Source organism: Numenius arquata, chromosome 12 (genome assembly GCF_964106895.1).
Source record: "Numenius arquata chromosome 12, bNumArq3.hap1.1, whole genome shotgun sequence".
In the NCBI taxonomy this organism is placed as follows: Eukaryota; Metazoa; Chordata; class Aves; order Charadriiformes; family Scolopacidae; genus Numenius; species Numenius arquata.
In genome coordinates this window covers 20,768,688-20,790,751 of record NC_133587.1, presented here as the reverse complement: position 1 = coordinate 20,790,751, position 22,064 = coordinate 20,768,688, and the positions used below count along the sequence as shown (strand labels likewise).

General features: G+C 43.9%; 2 protein-coding genes across 3 annotated transcripts in view; both read left to right on the top strand.

The window, feature by feature from the left end:
- Nucleotides 1–6,674: 6,674 nt before the first annotated feature.
- CLDN12 (claudin 12) lies at nt 6,675–7,412 on the top strand. Its single transcript, XM_074157452.1, has one exon. The coding sequence runs from the start codon at nt 6,675–6,677 to the stop codon at nt 7,410–7,412; it is 738 nt and encodes a 245-aa protein (XP_074013553.1).
- Nucleotides 7,413–21,764: 14,352 nt separating this feature from the next.
- Nucleotides 21,765–22,064, top strand: part of PTTG1IP2 (PTTG1IP family member 2) — a 34,375-nt gene continuing 34,075 nt past the window's right edge. The window contains exon 1 of one of the 2 annotated variants that reach the window (XM_074157353.1): nt 21,765–21,895. In XM_074157353.1, coding sequence (XP_074013454.1) covers nt 21,781–21,895 — 115 coding nt within the window. In that variant the 5' untranslated portion in view covers nt 21,765–21,780. The remainder of the gene's footprint in view (nt 21,896–22,064) is intronic. The other variant, XM_074157354.1, reaches the window with a different exon arrangement.

Here is a 22,064-nt window from a genome sequence, read left to right as displayed (position 1 = left end):
GCTGTGCGTGAAGAGGTAGGTGGGCTTCAGGGATGAAGGGATCACAAGGAACACCGAACTGAGCCCAGTCGCTGTGGCCAGGGGGACTGGAAACTAAAGACAGTTTAATAGGCGAAGGAAAGAAGAATTTAAAAAAATACATGCAAAAGCAATCAAAGCAATCTCTCCGCCTGCCACCGCCGGGCCAACACCCAACCGCTCTGGCCGGTTCCTCTACCTTCCTGCCGCGTTCCAGGAGTGCATTTTAAAGCACCGCCGCCCCCTCGCGGGGCTCCCTGCGGCTCGCGCGCCTCCCTACTGGCAGGCGCGATGCAGCGCCCGGCCCCGCCCCGCAGGGAGGTGCCGCGGGGGACGCTGGGAGTTGTAGTGCGCGGGCGGGTCTCGGGGCTGGCACTGCGGCAGCGCCGGACTACAACCCCACAACCCTCCGGGCGCCCTGCCGCTGGCCGTAGCCTCCCGAGAGAGGAGCGGTTCCGGCAGCCGGAGGTCGGGCAGCGCGGCGGTTATGGTGCCTTTGCTCTGCGTCCCCGCGCCCTGACAGGAGGGTGAGCGGTGGGAGCGGGCCTGTGGCGCCGAGGGGGGACGTGGCTCCGGCCCTGTCCCGGCGGCGCCCGGCCGTGAGGGGCTACCACTGAGGGGGGCTCCGCCGCCTCAGGCAGGTTGGGCCGAGTGGGGGATGGTTTCTGCGGCCCTTCCCGGTTTGGCCCCGCTGCCCCGTCAGTCTGGCCTCGCAGCGCGGCCGGTTTGGTGCGCGTTGGCTTGGGCTGAGCCGGCAGCGGGGGGCTCGGCCTGCGCCGGGGGCTGCGGGGTCCCCCGGGGGAGCGTGTGCCGCGGCCTCGGCCAGGCGTTGCCTGGCTCTTCCAAATCGGTCGGTAAAATAATTACACTTAGCGCATTTTTTTTTTTTTTTCTTGAAACTCCTAATGTATTAGCCAGGAATGTTAATTCTTATCCTTTACGTCTGAATTTAATTTTTAGTAGGGGTTTTGTGGATCTTGGAGCTGTGTAGTTGATGTCTAGAAGAAAACTGGTGGCACTGGTCCTGTATCAGTTACAGTTATCTTCAAACAGGGCAAGTGTTGGTCTCCTCTGTCTGGTGGCCAGTTCTCCAAAATTTGTAATATTTTTTTTAGCTGCTGATGCTGTTGTGGATAGCTTCAGAATGCATTTGTTTATCAGTTGTGTTTGCTGTGCACTCCCTCCTGCAGAGCTTTACAGAGCAGCGGTGCTTCCCAGACTATGGTCTTCTCAAAGCCCCGCAAAGGAACAGAACTGGCTTTACTCATCACTGAATTATGTCTCTAGTAAATGCTGTTTCTTTTTTTTTTTTAATTTGCTGCTTATTTTAGCTTGTGGGCAGTTAATGATTTACCAGATTTTAACTAGCTTCAGCCAGCTTCTCTTGTTACAGAAACATGGATCTTTAGAATAGGAGCTGTGGTAAAATCTGTCCCTGAAGTGGTATTAGGACAGGTAACGTGTGGATCAGATACAAGAGCCTTGAGTATTACAGCTATAAAATGTTTAGGATGTAAGAAGCTTGAGTCTAGAATCAAGGGCAAGGGAAGGTTTCACCCGTGCTGGCCAAAGTGTGCTTTCTTCCCTTGGACAACCAGTTCAGAAGTGGCTGGGGTCCCTAGTTACTCAACATCAGCAGTTACAGAGAATAAAATCAGATGGGCTAAACAGCTAGGGGAAGAGAAAAGAAGCTCTGTGCAGAAATGGAGGTCTTCTTGAGTTGGATATTGTTGAATATTTAGTACCTCCTCTGTATCTGTTTATTGCAACAGCTGGTGGCCACGTTTTCATCGTTTAATGGGAGTGACTGTTGGGCTGGGCACAGGTCCCTTTCTGACAGCTTTGTTTGCCAGTACTATTTTTCTATTTAATTATGTTTGTTACTGAGTACTGGCTGGTGTGACACGCTGGGGTGTGACCTTGCAGAGGGAGATCTGCATGTTTACTTCAGCTTGGGTTGCTGCTAAATGCACAGAAAGCTTGAAAATTGCTCAGAAATGTTGGTGAGTAAAAACAGCTGCTCTGAGCTGTGCAGTCATATGGGGTTTCTTTGAGTTCCAAACTAAAAGAAAAAAAAAAAAACAAAACAAAACTGCTGCTTCTCCTCCAAATGCAGTTGAGTATGTTGACACTGATCTCTGCAGCTCTGCATAGTTATTTTGCCCAAATTGCTGCATTTACTCATAGTGATCTTGGCTGATTAACCTGGCAGTGAAAATTCAGTGGGATGCTTGATTTGATTGCCTCTGCATTTCTGTGCCTTGTATGCAATAGCATTCATATTGAAGGACTCCAGAGTTGGAAATTCGCTTTCCTATTTAGTGAAAAATTTGAGTTGCGTGAGTGTGTTCTGTAAGGTCTCTCTCTTGCCTAGATGGTTTGATAGAAGAATGTCTTTGATGTTGCACCCAGAAGACTGTGCATATATAAATGTTGTTATAATATTTCAGGTTTTGCTATAGGTTACTTGGAATAAACTCTGTGTCCTTGTACGTGTTAGTACAGCAAACTCACCTTTAGGTTGTAGCTCTTAACAATCACATAATGAGATGCTTGTAGGTCTGACGCTGTCCAGTAGATTTTCCTGTTATGAGCTGCAGAGCTGCTCTTGGGAGCAGAATTGGTGTGGATCCCGGATGTGGGTGTAGAGAGAATCCACAAGAAGATCCTTTCTCTTCCTCTGGAAAAGCTGGACAGCCATTGAGAAGGCATCACCAGTACTTCCTGTCTTTCTTTTCCTTCAAGCCTTTGTGTAGAAGTCAGGAAGAAATAGAGAACCGCAAGTGTATAAACAGTTTAGAGTGTGTTTTGTTCTCCGACATAAAAAAAAATCATTGCACCCCTTCCTCCCTGCTGTTTAAGTGCAGCCTGGAACCTAACATGTCAAATAATCATTTTATATGACTTATATAGATTTTTTTGCTAGACACCTAAAATTCAGGGTGTGTACATCTCTGTGTGTCGGACCACTCATACGAAAGCAAGTTTTTTGCACCCTTCTTATCTGCTGCATGAAGACAGAGATGGGTAAATAGAAAGAGAACGTGCTCTGGGGAAAAATTCTAGGGGAACAAATTGAGTTTTCTTTTTTAAATAAGAGGAAACTGTAGAAAGGTGATGAAATTGGCCTGACGTAAACATATCTGAGATTCCTTATTTCTGAATTACAGTGTAAACACTGTTGCTGGAATTGCATGAAACAAATGTGCTGTTGACTCTCTCCTTGTTCTGTTCCCTAGATCCAGTAACACCTTTCTTCCTACTTCTAAAAGTTGCTACGGTTTCTCTTGATTTTGACACACAGCTGGTAAGTACATGTCTTAATTAAGACAACATCTGTCTTGTTACTGTCTTGATCAGGGATCTGTAACTGATCCATAAGCTGTAATTACAGCTGTAAAGCTAGCAGTATTACAAGATGGGGCAAGTTTCCCCTGATGGGGGGATCATAGATGTCTTAACCTACAAATTCACTTTTCCTTGATACCCTGTGATGGGAAAATGAGCTATTTCCTGTGTCTTTCTTTCTACCCCAAGAGAAGCACCAAGAATTATTTTTTTTTTTTAAAAAAAAAAAAAAAAGGCAAACGAACAACAGTCACCCCAGTCCCCAAAACCAAATCCCATTACCAACCATAAGAAAAAACAAAACAACCCCAAACAACAACAAAAAACCCAACAAAAAAACACCTTTAGTGCATCTACGAGGAATGGCCAGCAAAACCAAGGTATACAGGGTGGCCTAAACACACCTGGCAACCATAGGATGAACTGGAGTCTAAAGTCTTCTGTCCTTGTGAACGGTACAGCAGAAATAATAGAAAAATACAGATCTTCCCATGCTGTCCCAAGTCTTGGCTGCATAGTCCTTGTCATAGCTCTACTTTGATATAGCATAGGTGTTTTCTTCACCCTCATGTATTACAAAATATGGGTGAACCTCACATCACTTTTTGCCCACTCTGCCCAGATTTTCATCATGTACTATTGCAAATTACTTTGCAGAAACAGTGGGTTTCTGAAAGTGGCTAGTCTTGTGCTTATTGCAGCTGCTTCTGGCAGAGCTCTATCTCAGAGTATGCCCTGCCTGCATGGAAGTTTTATCCTGCCAAAGGCAAAATCTTTATGGAAGAGTAAAAGTATCGAGCTTGAGGAGAACAAAATTTGATGCTATATTACACATAAGCATATTTGTTATAGTTCTGTTTCCTTCCAAGTTGATTGTGTTGACCTTTGTCGTGGGCGTAGTGATTAACTGCACTCGAAAGAGAGAATTAGTGAAGTACTTATTAAGGTGAAACAGTAATTTAACAAAGTTAGTAGTGAATGTGACAGTGTTTTGTGAGATTCGATGTCAAGGCACACTCTATTAATTTACTGCCCAGAGGACAGGGTCAGACACGCTGTCAGGGAGACCCTCCCGTTGAGTCATGAGGTTCAGAAAGGACCCCCTGGCTTTCTAAACCCCTTCCCAGAGCAGAGTCTGGGTGCGGCTGGATCCAATCCTAGTCCCAGACTTGGCCAGGGGTTTGTGTCTAAAGGATTATATATGCACAATCCATGCTTCATGTCCCTTAGCTAAGATTTCAAAGTTCAGCATGCTACTAACCACTTACCAAGAATCTGTTGCGGCCAGGAATCTCTCAACCTCAAGGAGTAGCGTAACCTTAAGTGAGTGTCCCCACTCAAGGGGAGACCCTGGCGTGCAGCCGCTGCCGTGCAGGAGAGCTCAAAGGGCTCTTGGGCTGTCCACTATTTATAGAGTAAGATAATTGACCTGTAGCCATACTCTCATGGAACAAAATATCTAGGTCCCCACTACAGGCTGTTTGGCTGTGTTGACAGCTGTCCCTCAAAGTCCAGGTGCAACTCATCACAACTCCCACTGATGGGTATGGCTTGAGCAGGAGCCAGCTGGGGGAGAAGCACACTGCTACAACCTTACTGAAGCTGGGGTTAAGCACAATATTAAATCAATTATGATGGAAGTAAGTCTTGAGTCCCCCTACCTCGGGAGTATTCTATTAATGACCCTTGCTATCAGAAAAGGTTACTGTCATGAGAACAGTAGCTTTCCTACATTCAGATATTTTTAGCAAAAATGTAATGCCATCGTCTGGATGAATAAGGTGCATTTTTAGCATAAATGTGGTTGTCATTATTTCTTTTCAGCAGTGCTTCTCAAAAGAGTATGATTGGCAGTTAACTGTTACCCACATACCATTGCAGTCCTTCAGTATTAGATGGCATAAAAAGTAAACAAATGCCTAATTCCTTCTTAGGAAACAAACTGGGCTTTATTTACTTGTCTGTAAATCACTAAACTGCTGGCTAGCTGTATAGCTTGATAATGCTTGTAGTCTGCTTTCAGTATACTTGGGAATTCCTTATCTAAAAAGTTCCGTGGGCATTTGATGTCTGCAGGTGTAGAAGGACAGTAGGGGATCAGATCCCATTTCCTCTTTGGTTGCAACCATGTCTGTAAACTTTGTGAAATATAGGTGTTCAGTTATTTGTATATGCATTAGGTAGAACTTCTGCTGCCTAAAGAATTGTTTTGTGACTTTAGAGAAATAAGCACAATGCAGTATAATGATTTGGAAGAAATTTCAATAGGAGTTTATGACTTAATGGCTCTCAGTGAGAATTTTCAAAGTATCTGCTGATTTTTAGGTACTATAATTTTTAGTGTCCTGCTTCAAGTACACTCTGGGGTGGATGCTCAGTGCCTATTATACATTAGGCCTCTTTGAAGTATCTCAAGCATCCAGAGGTGGGATTGCTCAAATTAATGAGTCTTTTTTTGTTTTGGAAATTTTAATGTTTTTTTAAAGACTCATTGAGACTGTTTCCTAGGAACTCTGCAGGCAAGAGGCTATGTTAGGTATGCTGACAGTGGTTGAATTGAAAAGGAAGTAGTAGTCTTTAACACTTCCGTTGAAGAAGGAAATGGGAAAGTTGAAAAGCCCTGTTTTCTGGAATTGTTCATGTGCTTGGACAGCTGGTTTTGAAAGGCAGAAGTACTATGGAAGGACTGTTAATTGCTTTTGAAAGAAATCATAGCAAATTACTCAAAAGCATGCACCTTGTCTACTAGCTTGCAGCTCTCATCAACAACTTGGCCTATGTAAAGTGTGGATAACTGCCTCTGTGCATTCCTTGTCCAGTCTAAGGATGCGGTTTTTGAGCAACTCCTTTTACTCATGCAGCAGTGTGGTAGGACTGAACGCACACTCTGATTATTATGTCTGTGCTGAAGAAAGGGAGCTTCCAGTTGAGGCAAGGGGAACTTCTCCACTCACTCTCTGTAAAAGTCCATGCAGTGACACAAGGTGAAAAGCTGTGTAGAATCGCATGTTAAAGTGCTCCTTTTTCATCTTGAACACAGTGAATTTAGCAGTCTGTCAGTTGAGCAATCATAAGTCTGTAATAATCTAAGGTTTCATTAAAGTGTGAACTTGGTAGCGTTACCTCCACATAAGTGTGTAAGGCAAAGAAGGTGCCAGAGAGTTACTGCTCACCAGCTACCACACAAGTTTATTAACCTGGCACAAGTCAACTATAGTCAGTCCAATGTCCATAAACTTTCAACCAGTGACTTTGATTTTTTAAATTTTTTTCTTTTTAATTATAGGAAACGACTTCTGTGGGCAAGAATGGGCTGCCGGGATGTTCATGCAGCAACAGTACTGGCCTTCCTCAGTGGAACAGCCTCAGTAGCTGGACTCCTTGCAGCAGTTCTACTTCCAAACTGGAGGCAAATGAGACTGTACACGTTCAACAAGAATGAGAGGAATGTGACTGTTTACACTGGACTCTGGATTAAGTGTGCTCGCTTTGATGGGAGCAGAGACTGTGTGATCTATGACCCACAGTGGTACACTGCTGTCGATCAGCTGGATTTGCGTGTTCTTCAGTTTGCCCTTCCACTGAGTATGTTAACTGCTGTCTGCGCTCTGTTTCTCTGCTTGATTGGCATGTGTAACACAGCCTTTGTATCCACCGTGCCAAACATCAAGTTGGCCAAATGCCTTGTGAACAGTGCGGGCTGCCATCTCGTGGCTGGCCTCTTGTTCCTGCTTGCGTGTGCCATTTGTCTCACTCCGTCCATCTGGGTCATTTTTTATAACAATTATCTGAACAGAAAATACGAGCCTGTCTTTAGCTTTGACATCTCTGTATTTATTGCCATTGCCAGTGCTGGCGGTTTGTTTTTCACTTCCGTTCTGCTGTTTCTGTGGTACTGCGCATGCAAAAGCCTACCTTCTCCTTTCTGGCAGCCCCTCTACACCCATCCCCCTAGCATGCACAGCTATGCCTCGCAGCCATATTCTGCACGCTCTCGCCTCTCTGCCATAGAGATTGACATTCCTGTTGTGACACATGCATCTTAAGAATACAGTCTTGGAAGCCAAGTTCTTGTGCTCATGTGAACCATGGCAATCGCAGCTTGATTCCCTCTGCTGCCTTGCACTGAGCATAATCATTTTTTAGGTCAAGTTTCCCAGGGTGAAAGCAATGGAGACCTGAGTTCAGCAAGTCCATTGCTGTTCTTGTGTGTTACTTTCTGACCAACTTTTTTTTTTTTTTTTTTAACTTTGAACTCACTACAGACAAACTTGCTGCTAATGCTGGGACAGTACACTAACAATAGTATCCATTCGTCCTTCTGCTAACTGAGATTGAAGCAGGTTTGAACCTCTTTGCTACTTTGAGAAGCTATTATTAGGTTCTGATACCATTTTAAGAGCTACGTAGGTGGTCCCTTGCACCCATGCATTATCCAAATGCAGGCAGTGGGACTGGGTGCAGGGGTTTCCCTGAGCTGCTTGTTCATCTAGACACACGTGTTTTAAGATGTGATGTCTGGAAAGGGTATTTGGCAGACTAATTCAGTTCTCTACCACTGGTTCTTTATTTTCCACTGCACACAAAAAGCTACCCGATTATGAATTTCTCCAAAAGACTTAGGGTCAAATTACCCTATGTTTTCAAAGTAGCTCTCAGAGGAAATAGATTTAACTAATAATGTTCTTCTGTACTGTAATAGCATTTTGTGACTTACTGGGGGCTAGAAACGTTTTTCTGAATTTTATTTCTAGTCTTTTTTTCATAAGTTAGCAAATTCACTAGATTATTTTGTGATTAAAACAAAAAACACTTGTATTTAAAAATTCTGTTTAGAAGATTGAATATTTTATTTGAAGGCCATCTTAAAGGTGGATTTTCAAGTAGGCTTTAAAGTACTATTCAGTTCTGGAGAGAAATGTCACTCAGTACAAAATGGATTAAGAAAACCATGAAGAATTCTGGAGGCTATGAAAGATTCTTTTGGAATACTGTACACAGACTATAACCACACCTCTCTAGTAAGGGGATTATAACCCTGCAGAGAGATTTTAAAATTTAGATTGATTGCAGGTTTTTTTAGTGTATATACAAGTAACAATGAGCTTGTGTATTTTCCAGAGTTGATCTTTTTGGTTGTTGAACTTTTCATGCTCTAACTTATTTAATTACTGATTAAGAGTTAACCTTTTCAGCCTTATTCTTCGACACCTTTCAACTTGAGCTATTTTAAAATCCATTTATTTCCTATGCTGCCACCTCACAGCTGGAGAAAGTTTCCCTTTCCTATTTTCTGTAAGATGAGGTTTTGAGTAACTTGAGAGCTTCACCTTGTAGCTCTATGAGCCTGAGAAGGGATTATAAATTCCCAACCTGGGATGTCTTTAAATCATTTTTGTCTTTCTAAAATGCAGAGCAGCTCAGCCCAAAGGATCAAAGCTTTTCAATATGGGCTTTGAAATTACTTGGAAATTTGATAACAGTGAGTCAAAGAGTGTTGTTATTAAGTAGTTGATTTGCTCAGATTTTAGCAAATTGAGATCTTGTGTTTAAGATGTCATTTCAGTAAGGAAAGTTATTTTGATTGGTGGCATTCTGGAGCTTAGTGGATAATTGTAATTCATTAATCCCAGAACAAATTTGCTTTGCTAAAAAATCAAATTGAGTTCATTCTTTAATTCCAGTTCTGCAAACTCCTCCAAGCTCCGGAAAATCAGTTTGTTTCCTTTTCTGTGCATTAGAAGTAGGAGCAAATGCTGAGCAAATCTTGTTCTGTTACACTCTTGCAATGAGTATATTAGGAGGAATCATTTGGGGTTTGCTGGTAAGCCTTGGACTGTAGTGGACTCGGACTTTAGCCTCCTTTGGAGGAAGCTAAGTTCTGTCATAAATTCCCAGCCTAGTCAGTAAAGAGACAGGCATTTCAGGCAAACTGCTTCAGCAGCCTGCAGAGGCTGTTAATTCCTTAGCGGTCTAATGAATTGACACTGTAGATAAAGAATACTTAAGGAGATAGGCCTCTAAAGTTACATGAATTTAATACCCTCTTAGGTTTACAAGGTATGATGTTAGATGAAGTATCTTTTTATGTTTTTCTTCTAATCGGATCATGACTTGTATGGGATTAGAACACATAACTACATGCAAGCCCGCTTTTTTTTCCTTTAAAATTGAACTTTGCTTTACAGTTACTCTGGTTGTCCAACTTCAGATACTGTTGCTGTTTCAGCTGCCCACATGCAGCCCATACACTTTGTCAGGTCAAAGCAAAGGGACCACTGGTTTGTGATTCCATGTCAGGTTGTTTCCCCATCACTCCAGTGTCTTTTCTTCTTTGTGCCTTGCTGAAGTTATGAGTAGGCCAGTAAATGTTAGTTTTCAGTCAGGATCTGGGATGGGTTTTGAGCCTGAGTTTACAAAGCATTCTGATCATTTTGGAGGGATGATGAATACATCTCTGTGACTATAAAAGGAGCTGAATCTTCAACATCTCCAGAGCAAGAAAGGCAGCCTGGCAAACCGGTGTTTTCCATAGAGAGTAAATGCAGCCAGTGTTTTGTCTGTGTACTTTAAATAGCAGATGTCTCTGACAGCTCTTTTGTGTTCTGACTTTGATTTTTATGCACTGAACTTTCAATCAGTATTTGCTGCTGCCTAAGCTGGTATTTTGTTGCTTTGCAATTTGTGTCTTCAAAACTCTGAGATGGATCTGTGTTACTAGAAGTAGGGATCCAAAAGTTAGTGGATTCCAATGTAGGTTTCGGTGAAGGTCATCTTTATCAATAAGACTGTTGCATCACGTTGTGTCACCAAAGCACAGCAGGGTTTCTTTCAACAGTGCTGTTAATGTGAGTTTCTGCTGGATCCCAAGTGAAATTAACTGGAAATGCTGTGCTGTATTTCTGCTTCTTTACAGAAGAGGTGGCCAACCTGTGACATTTGAGCCAAGTTCCCCTGCACCATTTCTCTTGCTGCTGACGTTACCGTCCTGCCTAGCGGCAGGGCTGGGGAGTGACTGGCCTCCTGGGGTTTGGGGAGAAGAACGCCCGTATCCTGCCTGTATCCGTGCCAGGGAGGAGCTGCTGTGGAGCACTTAGCGCTTCTGCTTCTCACCAGCTGCTCCTTCCCGGGCACGTCACTGTGTGCGGGACAGGCGCTCTGCATCTTCAACACAGGAAGGTTTTAATTTGCCGTTCACGCAGTCAAAGGTTGGGTGCTCTGGGGTTACAGGAATCTATATTTTTTTCTAGTAATTCCCGTCGAACTTCTTAAGTTGTGTTTAATTACAGTGTTGATTCTTTTTATGTGAAACAGAAGATATGTATTTTTAATAAAACATTCTCATACAGATGCAGTTTATTTTGATTAATTTTTGTGGAAAGCAGTAACCGCTAGAATATGAAAGACTTTACCTGGTTTGATGTTGATCACTAGGCTTGCCAGACTGTTTCAGATGCCTTAACAGGTGCAAAATACGTTGTGTGTACTGCACCTTAGCTCCTTAATTTTATAGGACTGCTGCTTTAAACAAAACAAAAAACCTCCAAAAAACCCGGGTCAGCTCCCTTCTGCCACCTTCTGAAAGCTTGGCTATTATTATAATTTCCCTTTATCTTCATTGTAAGCTAGTCCCAAGAAGTTATAGGATTCCTTTTTCCTTTATAAAGAGGAGAGTGATTTCCCTTAATCTAGAGGAGTCCCTTTCCCTGCCTGTGGCCGGGGTGCGGGCCGAGGGCTGGGGCCTGGTTCAGCCCCACGGCAGAGCCAAAGCCTCAGCGCGACATGGAAAAGGGCGCAGTCCTTGCCCCACACCTTGAGCCCTGTCTCTTCCCAGGGTCAGTTCTGCTGCTCACTCAGCCATCGCTCATCAGTGCAACTTGCTGACACAGCCGAAAACTTCCATCTTGGGTTAGTTTCCTCCCAGACTGCTAAGATTTGCATCACGCGAGAGGCAGTGGTGGCATAAGCCACCCTCCTGCCCTCCCTCCTCTGCCTTGCTGTCAGCTGGAGAATCACAGAATCATTTTGGATCGTTGAGTTCAACCATTAACCTAACACGACAAAACCACCGCTAGACCATGTCCCTCAGCACCGCATCTGCACCTCTTTTAAATACCCCCGGGGATGGGGACTGAACCACTGCCCTGGGCAGCCTCTTCCAAAGTTTGACAACCCTTTCGGTGAAGAAATTTTTCCTGATATCCATCCTAAACCTCCCCTGGCACAACTTGAGGCTGTTTCCTCTTCTCCCATCACCTGTTCCTTGGGAGAAGAGACCGACCCCCCCCTGGCTACACCCTCCTTTCAGGGAGTTGGAGAGAGCAAGAAGGTCTCCCCTCAGCCTCCTTTTCTCCAGGCTGAACACCCCCAGCTCCCTCAGCCTCTCCTCACAAGACTTGTGCTCCAGACCCCTCACCAGCTCCGTTGCCCTTCTCTGGACCCGCTCCAGCCCCTCAAGGTCTTTTTTGTGGTCAGGGGCCCAAAGCTGAACACAGTATTGGAGATGCAGCCTCACCAGGGCTGAGTACAGAGGTAAGATCACTGCCCTACTCCTGGTGGCCGCATTATTGCTGATAGAGGCCAGAATGTGCTACTGACTTAGATATGAAGATTGTTTGGGCATCCCAGGGACTCATGGAAGTCCGGAATGACGGTAACAGTGATGCTTTGTTTCTGGTGAGTGCTGCTCCTGGCAACTGCAGCTCGGCAGCACGACGGTGATTCAGCACTGAGCCTCCCCCCGTTTTTACAGAGCAAAATACAAACCCCCTGAGTGTTAGAAATGCTGATGCCACAGTGCAAGTTCAAAGACCAATCTGCGTTATTGATGCCAAATATAATGAGACTCGCTGGTAATTCCGCGGCAGATTTCTAGTATTCTACTAGACTGACAGTCTAGTTAATTGGGTTTTTCTATTTGTTTGGGTAAGTAATGTTTGTATGAGAACATTTCTCGTGGAATATGCAGAGTGTAGAGCAGTTGTTGCCAGTAATAGAACTCGAGGGGATGGAAAAATGATCTGATATTCTTTGCTTCTGTGGGTTCATTTCCTCCTTTGCTGTCACTTTCAGACAGGCCTCCTGTCTCCAGAACTGGTATAAACCTGGGGACTAATTGGGTGTTGACATAAATAATGTGATGCAGAAACTTAATTTCTCCCAAAACGTGGGAATGCCTCATTTTTTTTTCAGTATCACCTCAGGAACCAGCTGACAAGGAATTACGTTCTCACAAAATAGGCTCGGGGGAGGGCATTTTTTTTACAGTACAGATAAATCAGATGGCACAAATTTGGCTGCCCTCTGTGGCTGCCTATTATGCTTGATTCAATTACACATCTCCTGGAGAAGGCCCTGAAAAAATATTCACCTTTCTGTTTTTTCTTAGGCTGGTGGGGCAGGCGCCTTCAGATCTGACCTGCCACTTCAACTCTGACCAAATGCTGTTGTCTTCCACAGCTGCAGAGACGAGGACATAATTTCCCTTGCAAGTAATTGGGAGGGTCAGCCTAACGACTGGGAAAGAGCTGGCTCCGGCAGCTCGGTGGCACACAGGCAGCCACAACATGTGAGGTTTCTGGCATTGTGGCTTAGCAAACCCTGAGGTGCCTGTGGGGCTTTCAGCAGTTCCTTTGACAGCTGCCACTGGGTCACAGAAGTCAGCATTCATTATGGTTCATGAGTTCCAGTTAGTTTGCAGGTATATTCTCAAAAGCCATGTGGCTACACTTTAATTAGCCAAGGACTTATGAGAACCTTGAGAACCACTAATCTCAGCGGCTGATGCCTGTATGCCTCACCTGCGAAGTCATCCCAGAGCGATCATTCTCTCAGGCTCTCAGCGCTCATTTGCTGAGAGCTCCTGCAGGAGATCCTGAACACTGGGCTTGAACACTGAGAATTTGCTGGGACTAGGTTTCACTACTCACGGTAAGATTCAAACACATCACAGAGGCTTTTTGGTTTAAAATACAGGAAAAAAACCTCAAAAAGGTCTTATTAGATAACATGAAAACAACATAGTTTGATGAAATACGCCTCTGAGCTGCTTGTGTCTGCAGACTGAAGTACAAAAAACCCTGCAGCTTTTGAGTTTGAGACTCAAGTCGGCTAAGTGAATTACCATTCCTTGAGAAGAAAGGTTGTTTTTGACAATTTCTTTCCCTAGAAAATTGTCCTTTTCTTCTAAGACCCTTTCTATGCACCATAGCTGTCTGTTTCATGGGCAGCCCCATTCCCAAAAAAATTTCAGGCTCTTCTCCCTGCTTTCTTAGCCTGGGCATGTCAGTTCTCTGGGTCCAGCTTTCCACAGCAGCCCTCCAGGAGGCATCTTTTACCAGACAATGTCTCAGGTGTCACCTCCTTATTTTTGCAGGGCACTAGAGCTGGCATGAGGGTTTGTAGAAGCTTCTATAAGGTCTATCATAGATAACCTAGCCTATGATTGACTTCGCTTGAATATTATTGTAGATGAGCCAACTAATATTGATCATGCTTCCTGGGTTGGTCCCAGAAATTATTTTTTCTCACAGCTATTTTTACAATCTTTTGCATTTCATTTTGTTATTGATAATTGTCTACTGTAGCAATGTAACACCTTTTCTCTGGTTTATTTCTGTGCCCAGCTGTCACACCTTTTTCCTAACAGGAATAAATACAAATTCCTAATGGCTAAAGTTTCAAGCTTCAAACTCAAGAGTTTTCTTAAGCTCTGAAACTTTTCTATGTGGCTTGAACTGATTATCATATTTCCTGAAAATATTGTCTGTGTCCAGCCACCATGCATTTTCTGTCCCTTGCTGGATAAGTGCGTAACTGTGACCGAACAGAAGGGAGAACACAGCAGAAGGCAGGACTTCCTTTTCCATTGGCACAGGCATGGAGGAAAACACCAGAAATTTGGACATCAGGTTTGAATTGAAAATCCCTATTGGGTATATGATCCAGCAGTAAACAAATCTGTCACAGCTGTTCAGAAGGAAATGGTCTGTAAATGAAAACAAGGATTTGATCAGAGTTGTTTGGAAATTGTCTGGTACGTAAAGGCAGACATTTGTAAACTCCTGAACTCTTAACATCACGGATCCACACCACTGATAAGGGGATTTGGGCAGGATGCTGTGTCCACTGGAACACTTGTAGTGCTACCACTTTCTGAACCAACAGATCTCTGCTTTGGATACTACAGGTGAGTCTATACCGTGAAACTTAGTAATATGGTAATCAACACCAGCTTCCCTGTATCTTAACTTCTTCAGAGGAGCAAGATATAAGTAATTGCTGCAGTCAAGATTACAGGTTAAGTAATTCTGGGATATGTGCTGGAATGATACATTCCTATTTTTACTACAGGAATTTTATATCGTATGTGAAAGAAGAATCGAAAGGATTCCTTTTCTGTGATGGTGTAGAACGGGTATGGCACAAAACTCCTGGAAAATAACTAGGTACAGATACAATTTCTTCTTAATTAGCCTGAATTAAGGTGATGGAGGGAGGAAGATGGGTCAATGCTACAGCAAGATGATTTGGTATTAGTGTTCTTGAATTGCTTCAGTTGACTCAAGCAAATTATATTAGCACTTGATACTGAAAATAATCAGAACAGAGATATGCGAGGTATCAGTACTAGAGTCTTTTCAAAGCTAGATAGCATTCCAAACCAAATCTGAGCGGCGGGGGCAAGAAAAGCTGAAGTGCTGACAAGCCAGGAAATACACAGTATCAAGAAAAAGTGTCCAACTGAGACAGTATGTTAACTCATATGATATAGATTGTGAAATGCCAAGAGAAAATCTGGTCCCCTCACAGTTCAGAAAATGCACTAAATAAGAGCAGCTGTGTGGGTAAATACTTCTCCCATACTTTGGCATTAAATTGTTAGCTGATCTTTATTGGTTCAGAAGTTAGGTTAAGGCCTGGGAAATAGCAGCCAAGGGATATTTTCTGTCAGATGTTAAGCCAATATCTTAAATCAAGTGGAGTTATTAATTGTTGGAATGCTACAGGACCCTTCTTTTTTTGGAGCTGTTCCCTTTTGTGACTCTCCTGTTTACCCTACCCCACTGCCTGTAGCTCTACCATGTCTCTCTTGCTCCAGCTATGGCTGAGGAGATTTAATAAGGCAAAGCCAATGTTAAATACCAAACAAGCAATTAAGTCTCATTACATGAATTCATCCCGGGGAAAAAAAAAAAAACAAAACAACAACAAAACAGAATCTTGGAAAGAGATTTCTCTAGAGAGCAAAACAGCATGATCTGCTGGGAAAAGGGAAAGTCTGTGTCCAGTTAAACCATAAGACTGGTTAACCCACATAAGAAGGCAACCCACAGGAAATCACGAGTTGCCTATCTCATTTCACATCTGGATGAATGCTGTTCAGCGCGGCTTTCAATTACAGAGGTGCTGTGGCAAGAGCTGTGGAGCTAAAGTTTTGTGTGAGACATACGGATGAAAGTCAAGTTATCCTTTAGTTGTAATTGTGGTGTAGCTGCATCTTAGGGATGTCCCTATGTGCACACTTACTGTGCTAAACTCATTAACTCCCTGGGTGTTCCATGAACAACTCAGCCAGTCCCTTGCACAGAAGAGACACTCAACTGAGCAAAGACAAGGTGACAGACCCAGCTCCTCACTGCCTCCACAACAAAGGATTTGACTAACTTTAGCAGGAGATCATCAGGTGGGGATTTCAGTTCAAAGGATTCCTCCCAGGCAGCTCCTGCAGTGCCAAGACAAATTGCTATGCCTAACTGTGTCATTTAACATTCTGGGTGAAGAATCTGGGCCTTCCAGAGACTCCAAGTAGTTCCTGCTGCAGCGCTGACCAGATTGCATGCGGAGAAGATGCTTGTAAACAGTCTGTTCCTGTTGATGCAGAAATGGTCACAGAGGGTAGTCTTTTTGCATATAGTTAATTTAAATAATCTATAGCAATGGGTAATGCACATGCTGAAGCAGTCGCACAGGATCAGGGGCCAGCAGGGATGTGAGAACTGAGCAGAGAAGTGGTCAGGGGAGCCTGGTCTGATCCAGCGACTCAGGTCGCTGCTCAGGCTGCAACCAGCCAGCCTGGCTGGGAGATCTGAACAACACCCTCTGCCTAGGTCTCCATCATTGTTTTTCTTAAACAAACACCGTTCATTTTCTGTGCAACATTGCTCAGCCAAAAAACAAATCAGCCCTTCCATCCAAGAAACACGCTGCATTTAACAATTAGTCTTTGTCTAGATAAGTCTGATGATTTTCAAAATAAATTAGTTAGCCCTGCTAGAAGTGATCAGTTCCGTATATGTTAGAATCTGAAAATTCAAATTCACTCACAAATTAGAAAATTCATTGCTCTTCCTTTTTTGAAACATTAGAGAGTACTACATGTTAACAGCTGGTTTTGCCTTGCCAGATTTTGCCAAAATACAAGTTTTGAAGGACTTGGCTTGTCATTTTGGTCACAGTAGTATTGCAATAAATCTAACAATAGACCATAATTCAATCAGACTGCGATTCAGCACATTAACCACTCTGCAGAACAGTGCTCAGAGCAGTGCTACTTGCAACTATTCCTTTTGAAGAAAACCTCAGATGTAACATGAGCTGTGAAAGTCAGAAGGCAAAAATTTCCACTATGTGCCTTTTATGATAAGACTAATATTTTTAGCTCTCAGTATAGCCACAAGATAATTGATTAATTATGTAGATACTGTTTGAACAGTATGTTTACTCCCTAAACATTAAGTGTGTGGTCACCTGAGTATTGTGCAATGAAAAACAAAGAAAATCAGCTGCTACTTACTACCACCCTTAGCAGAGACACTGAATTGATCCTGTGCGTTCCCCTAGGTTCCCTCTTTGCGAACCAAAAATCACTGTGGGTGCAAATCTTATTTCCGTGACAGCAAGGGCCCACATCAATTGAGAAGACCGACTAATTTTAACTGTCCCAGTAGTATCATGCAGATATGTCCCAGTAGATCATGTCTGAATTTATTAAGGGGTTTTAACAGCCAATTTAACCTCTGGTTTAATCTCACAGCTTGCCTGAAAGATGAAAATGGGCCATTGTATTTATAGCAAAATCATAAAAAACTGTAAAACCTTGAATAATGTGTATAACTTGCTCTCTATACTGCATTGTTCTAATCCCTGCAAATATCTGCTGTTTGTGTATATGCAGGACCAGAGCCAATCTGTTTACGATACTTACCACTTCTAATTATTAGGATCTCTAGGAGTTTTGTCTTAGTAGAAGATTATTTATGGAAAGGTGGTTATTACAAGACAGAAGATGGATATTGAAATGGAAGATCTGTTTTTCTTTATTTGACCTTGAGAAATAGTCTGAACTCATAGCTACGCCTTTTCCTCTACAAAATGGCATTATTAATACTTTGAAATTTAAGAAGATAGTTGTAAGAGCCAATTTATTAAAATCTGAATACACTCTTAAGGATGACTGTGTAAAGGAGCACATTCTTATTCAGCAGATCTGCTACCTGGAGGTATTTATTACCCCACTTTAACAAAGTACTAGACCTCACATGTACCCCTCTTGCATGACTTCAACGAAGCCTTAACATGAGGTCAACACATTTAAGCTGTTCCTGCAACTGAATAAAAAATAAAAAAAAAAAAGAAATCCTCCTTCCCTGGGGTATTAGTCATGTCCTCCCAATTCCTCTTCTGCTGTGCCAGCACAAGAAATTGGTCCCCTGCTCAGCGACCCAGATAGGGTATCACTGGTCTAGCTGAAAACCAAACTTCCAGCTGCATCAGTTCACTGCAGGACTGCAGAAATGTTTGTGTTCATGTACCACAGTGTTTGTTGGATGCAAGAACAAGCATTCGGAGAGAGAAGCACAGACTGCTTTTTGTAGGAACAATGACCTAAGTGCACATCAAACTGCAACCTGAAGACACATTCATTCACGCTCCAGCCAGCCACAAACTAAAACAACCTATTTGAACAATGTGTTGCTGGGGTAAAATGCCTTTTACCAGGACCTGTGTCTGTAAGACCAACACAGCAAGGAAAAAACAAGTGACATTCTAATCACTTACATGACTTATCAGCTGAATTATTTATGCATATTGTAATCAGGGCAGCTGGGTAAACTCAGTCACAGTGATGAAGTAATATTGTCATTAAGGGAATCAACTGAGCACACAGACTTTGTAACTCATATGTCACCTTTGAGACTGTTAGCACTGGTAATAATGAAAAATAAACCAACTGAAAAAAGACGTCAAGACTCTTGTCAGCCAAATCTGTTCTCTGTTCGGCTGCCCAGCTCCTTCAGCTGGTCTATCACAAGGGAGGAGCCAAAGCAGAGATGAGGAACGAGGACCCTGGCCACAGCTGCTGCTGAAAATGAGTAAGTAGAAACAGTGTTCAAAACCCCAGGCAGAATCTACAGACCTGGCAGAAAAATTCTTGTTATCATTTGAAATTAATATGAAATTATGATAGAAAACAAAACCAAAATCTGTTTAAGTTCCAAGATCATCTTTTTGTTTGTAATCTTAATACATACTGCTTGTTCCAAACCCAGTTTCTTGGTCGATCACTTTTTCATGTCTTCTACACTCCATTTCCTGGGAATTTATGTCTGCTGAGAAAGCAGTTAACTAATCAAGGAAAAAAGTGATTAATTACTGTAGGTATAGCTATTGTGAGAGAATTACCATAGCCGTTCACTATATTAATGTTTTTGTCCCCCAAAGGAATAACAAAGCTAGATCATAGATGTATGTAACCATACTGCTGAAGAGCTCTCAGCAAATTCTTTTTTTCCCCCCTCTCCCATAACTCTTTGCTCCAGCTAAAAGATACTCCCTTTAGAATAACCACGCTAGAATCAACTCAAGGAAAAGTCTGCTTGGAATTTGAGCTGGTTTATGAGAAGTCATTCTTCACTGAATACATAAAATGACCCAAAACTAAGATATAAATAATTAGCTAGAGGACTTCCCCTCTGCCTCAAATAGAATTCAGTACATTTAATTAAAATCATGGGGAAAACAGCATAAGCCTTTGAGAAAAAAGAAAATTAACGAGAACAGTTATATAAAGTAATTTCAAGGACACTTTTAGCTCAGTATCTTGCCTAAAATAGCTGTCAACAACAGATGCCTAAGGCAGAATGTCAGAATAAAGCAGCCATATAATGCATCTTCCTTGGCAACTGCACACAGCTGCTGGCAGTGTGGTTCAGGGTCTTTCTGAACCAGAGGTGATATCTTGGTATTTAATAACTGTTAACAGACATACTAATGGAAAAAAAAATCCAATCTTTTTTGACTAATCTAAACTTTTAGTATCCTTAATATCCAAACAGAGAGAGTTTTACAACTTAGTTATACTTTAAGCACTTTATTTTCTTCTAAGTACCTTTGTTTCCAATCTTACACTTGACAATTGTGTTCAATGCCCTCTAGGTCTTGAATTAGAAAACGCATTCATTTTGTGTTCACTTTTTCTGTGCCACTCATGACTTCATACATCTCTGTTGGATGCCTCCTTAGCTATAGCCCTTAGCTATTACTACCATCTGTGCAAACAGTTCCTTATCTTTGGTAGTCTTTGTCACTCATCTATGGGTTTCTACTATTCTAAGAGCACATTTCAAGTGACTCAAGAATATGTAAACAAGAAAAAAAGAAGTATTTCAGAGCATAAAGACTTATAGACTTGAGCACCTGGCAAAACCTTATCTTCAGATGTCCCTGCTTGTTGCAGGTGGGCTGGACTAGATGACCTTTAAAAGTCCCTTCCAACCCAAACTCTCCTATGATTCTGTGATTCAGCCAAGCCAAAGAAGGCTGAAGCCATGAGTCAGTATTGTCTTACATTAAGCTCAGGTGAAAACACGTTGGTTTCCATGCAGCCCATATACCCACACTTCGACTTTATTTTTCTAACACTCCCTGAAGACTGAGAGGCAGGGACTCTAGTGCTGCTGGCAAAAATCCAAGGGTGATGTAGGCAAAATGAAATGTAAATAACTTTTTAACATACAGATTGAAACTCTGCTTAAGTTAAGGGCACCTTCCAATCAGCCCCCGCTGAAATTGCTAAATCTCCCACAAAGCCATCCTGGTGCGGTACAGCACTCCGTCAGCTTTGAAGGCCAACAGCCTTAGAACCAAGCAACAAGACTCGGTTTTGTTCCTTTTAATTTTGTGTGCTGGCCTAAGTCACCAAAGTTACTAGCAGTTATCCTAATTCCCTCTGATCTGTTTCCTGGAGCTACTCATCTCTTATTGTGTGGGATTTTAGGGAGATGATTAATCTCTGCAATAAGATGAATCACATGTTTAGAATTACATAGGATGGCAAGGTCAAACACTGAAGAAGTCAGTCTTAGTCCTCATTTAGGCTCAAGGTTTGATGTTGCCCAATATCAAACTTCCTACTCCTGAACACGATTACAGAGGCGCTAACAAAACTCAGCTGTAGGATCAATTAATTAAAGTAAGGTTGGCCGTCAATGCATAGCAAGGTATCTCACTTCATTGGACATTAAGGACTCGATTCGGAGTCTAATCACAGTTGTCTAGGGCCAAAGTTTCCCATGGGTTCTCACCCTGCCATCTCAAGCGGTTTGGAGACTTTCTTTCATTCCTGAGTCTTATCCTGCAGACCTATCTGGGTGTTTTATACACTCCAGGGCACTTCAGAGCATGCTATGTGCTCCTGCACGGCCTAAGAGGTGGGTCACTGGGGAAAACCAACAGCTCATTAATCTTTTAAAATGGGAAGGTCATGGCAAGTTTTCGTATTTGTCTCCATCTCTTCTTTCCGTTCTCTGGCCGGCCCCAATCTGGGGGTACCTTCGTTGGTTCTGTGGGCTTTGGCAGCCTGCTGGCCACCCTCACCAAAAGACGAGACCAGCAGCAGGAGACAGGGCGAGGGATCCTCCTCGCCACCTCCCGGCCCCCACAGGGACAGGGAGAGCCCACACAGCAGAGAAAGGGAAACAAGAGGGTCAAATCAAAAGAACAATAAGCCTGAAAGGAGGGCGAAAAGGCCTGCTAGATGACAGAACTGAGCCTACAAATCACCTGGAGTGACCTGCAGCCACAGCTCGGCTGCTCGCACGGGTGGAGCGTCACCTCCTTGCCTAAGCGAGGCTGGCACCACAGGCAGGGCCAGCGCAGGCCGCACGCACCGGGAGCGCACAGAGGGTGAAACCCGCACCCCCGGACGCCTGCGGGGGCCCGGACCCCAGCCTATAGAGGCGACTTCTCGGTAGCCAACGCCGCGGCCGCCGCCCGAAGGCCGCACCCGCTCCCTTCCGCCCCGCGGCCAGCACGCCCCCTCCGCCCGCTCGCCACGCGCCAGCCCCGCCCCCCGCTGGCGGCCGTTGGCGCCTGCGCGCGGGGTCTGTTCCGGGTGCGAGCGCGGGCCCGGCCATGGCGGCGGCGCGGCGGTGGCCCTTGTGGCTGCAGGGCTTGGCGCTGCTGTGGGGCCGCGCCGGCATGGGGCTGGCGCACCTCGCTGCTACGGGTCCGCCGGCACCGGCGCAGGGTAAGGAGGGGTGGGGAGGCCGTGCAACCCTTCCGCCCGTGGGTGTGGACGGTGGGGGCCTTCCCGGGTGTTTTTCTCCGAAGGGCTGCCGGAGGAGTGGGCCGGCAGAGGCCCCCGCTCACCCCGGGGCCAGCGGGCGCCGAGCGCCGCCCGGGAGCGCCTTCTGGTA

Bases quoted from the DNA above. Each gene is read 5' to 3' on its own strand.
- CLDN12 (XM_074157452.1), top strand. From the start codon at position 6,675: ATGGGCTGCCGGGATGTTCATGCAGCAACAGTACTGGCCTTCCTCAGT.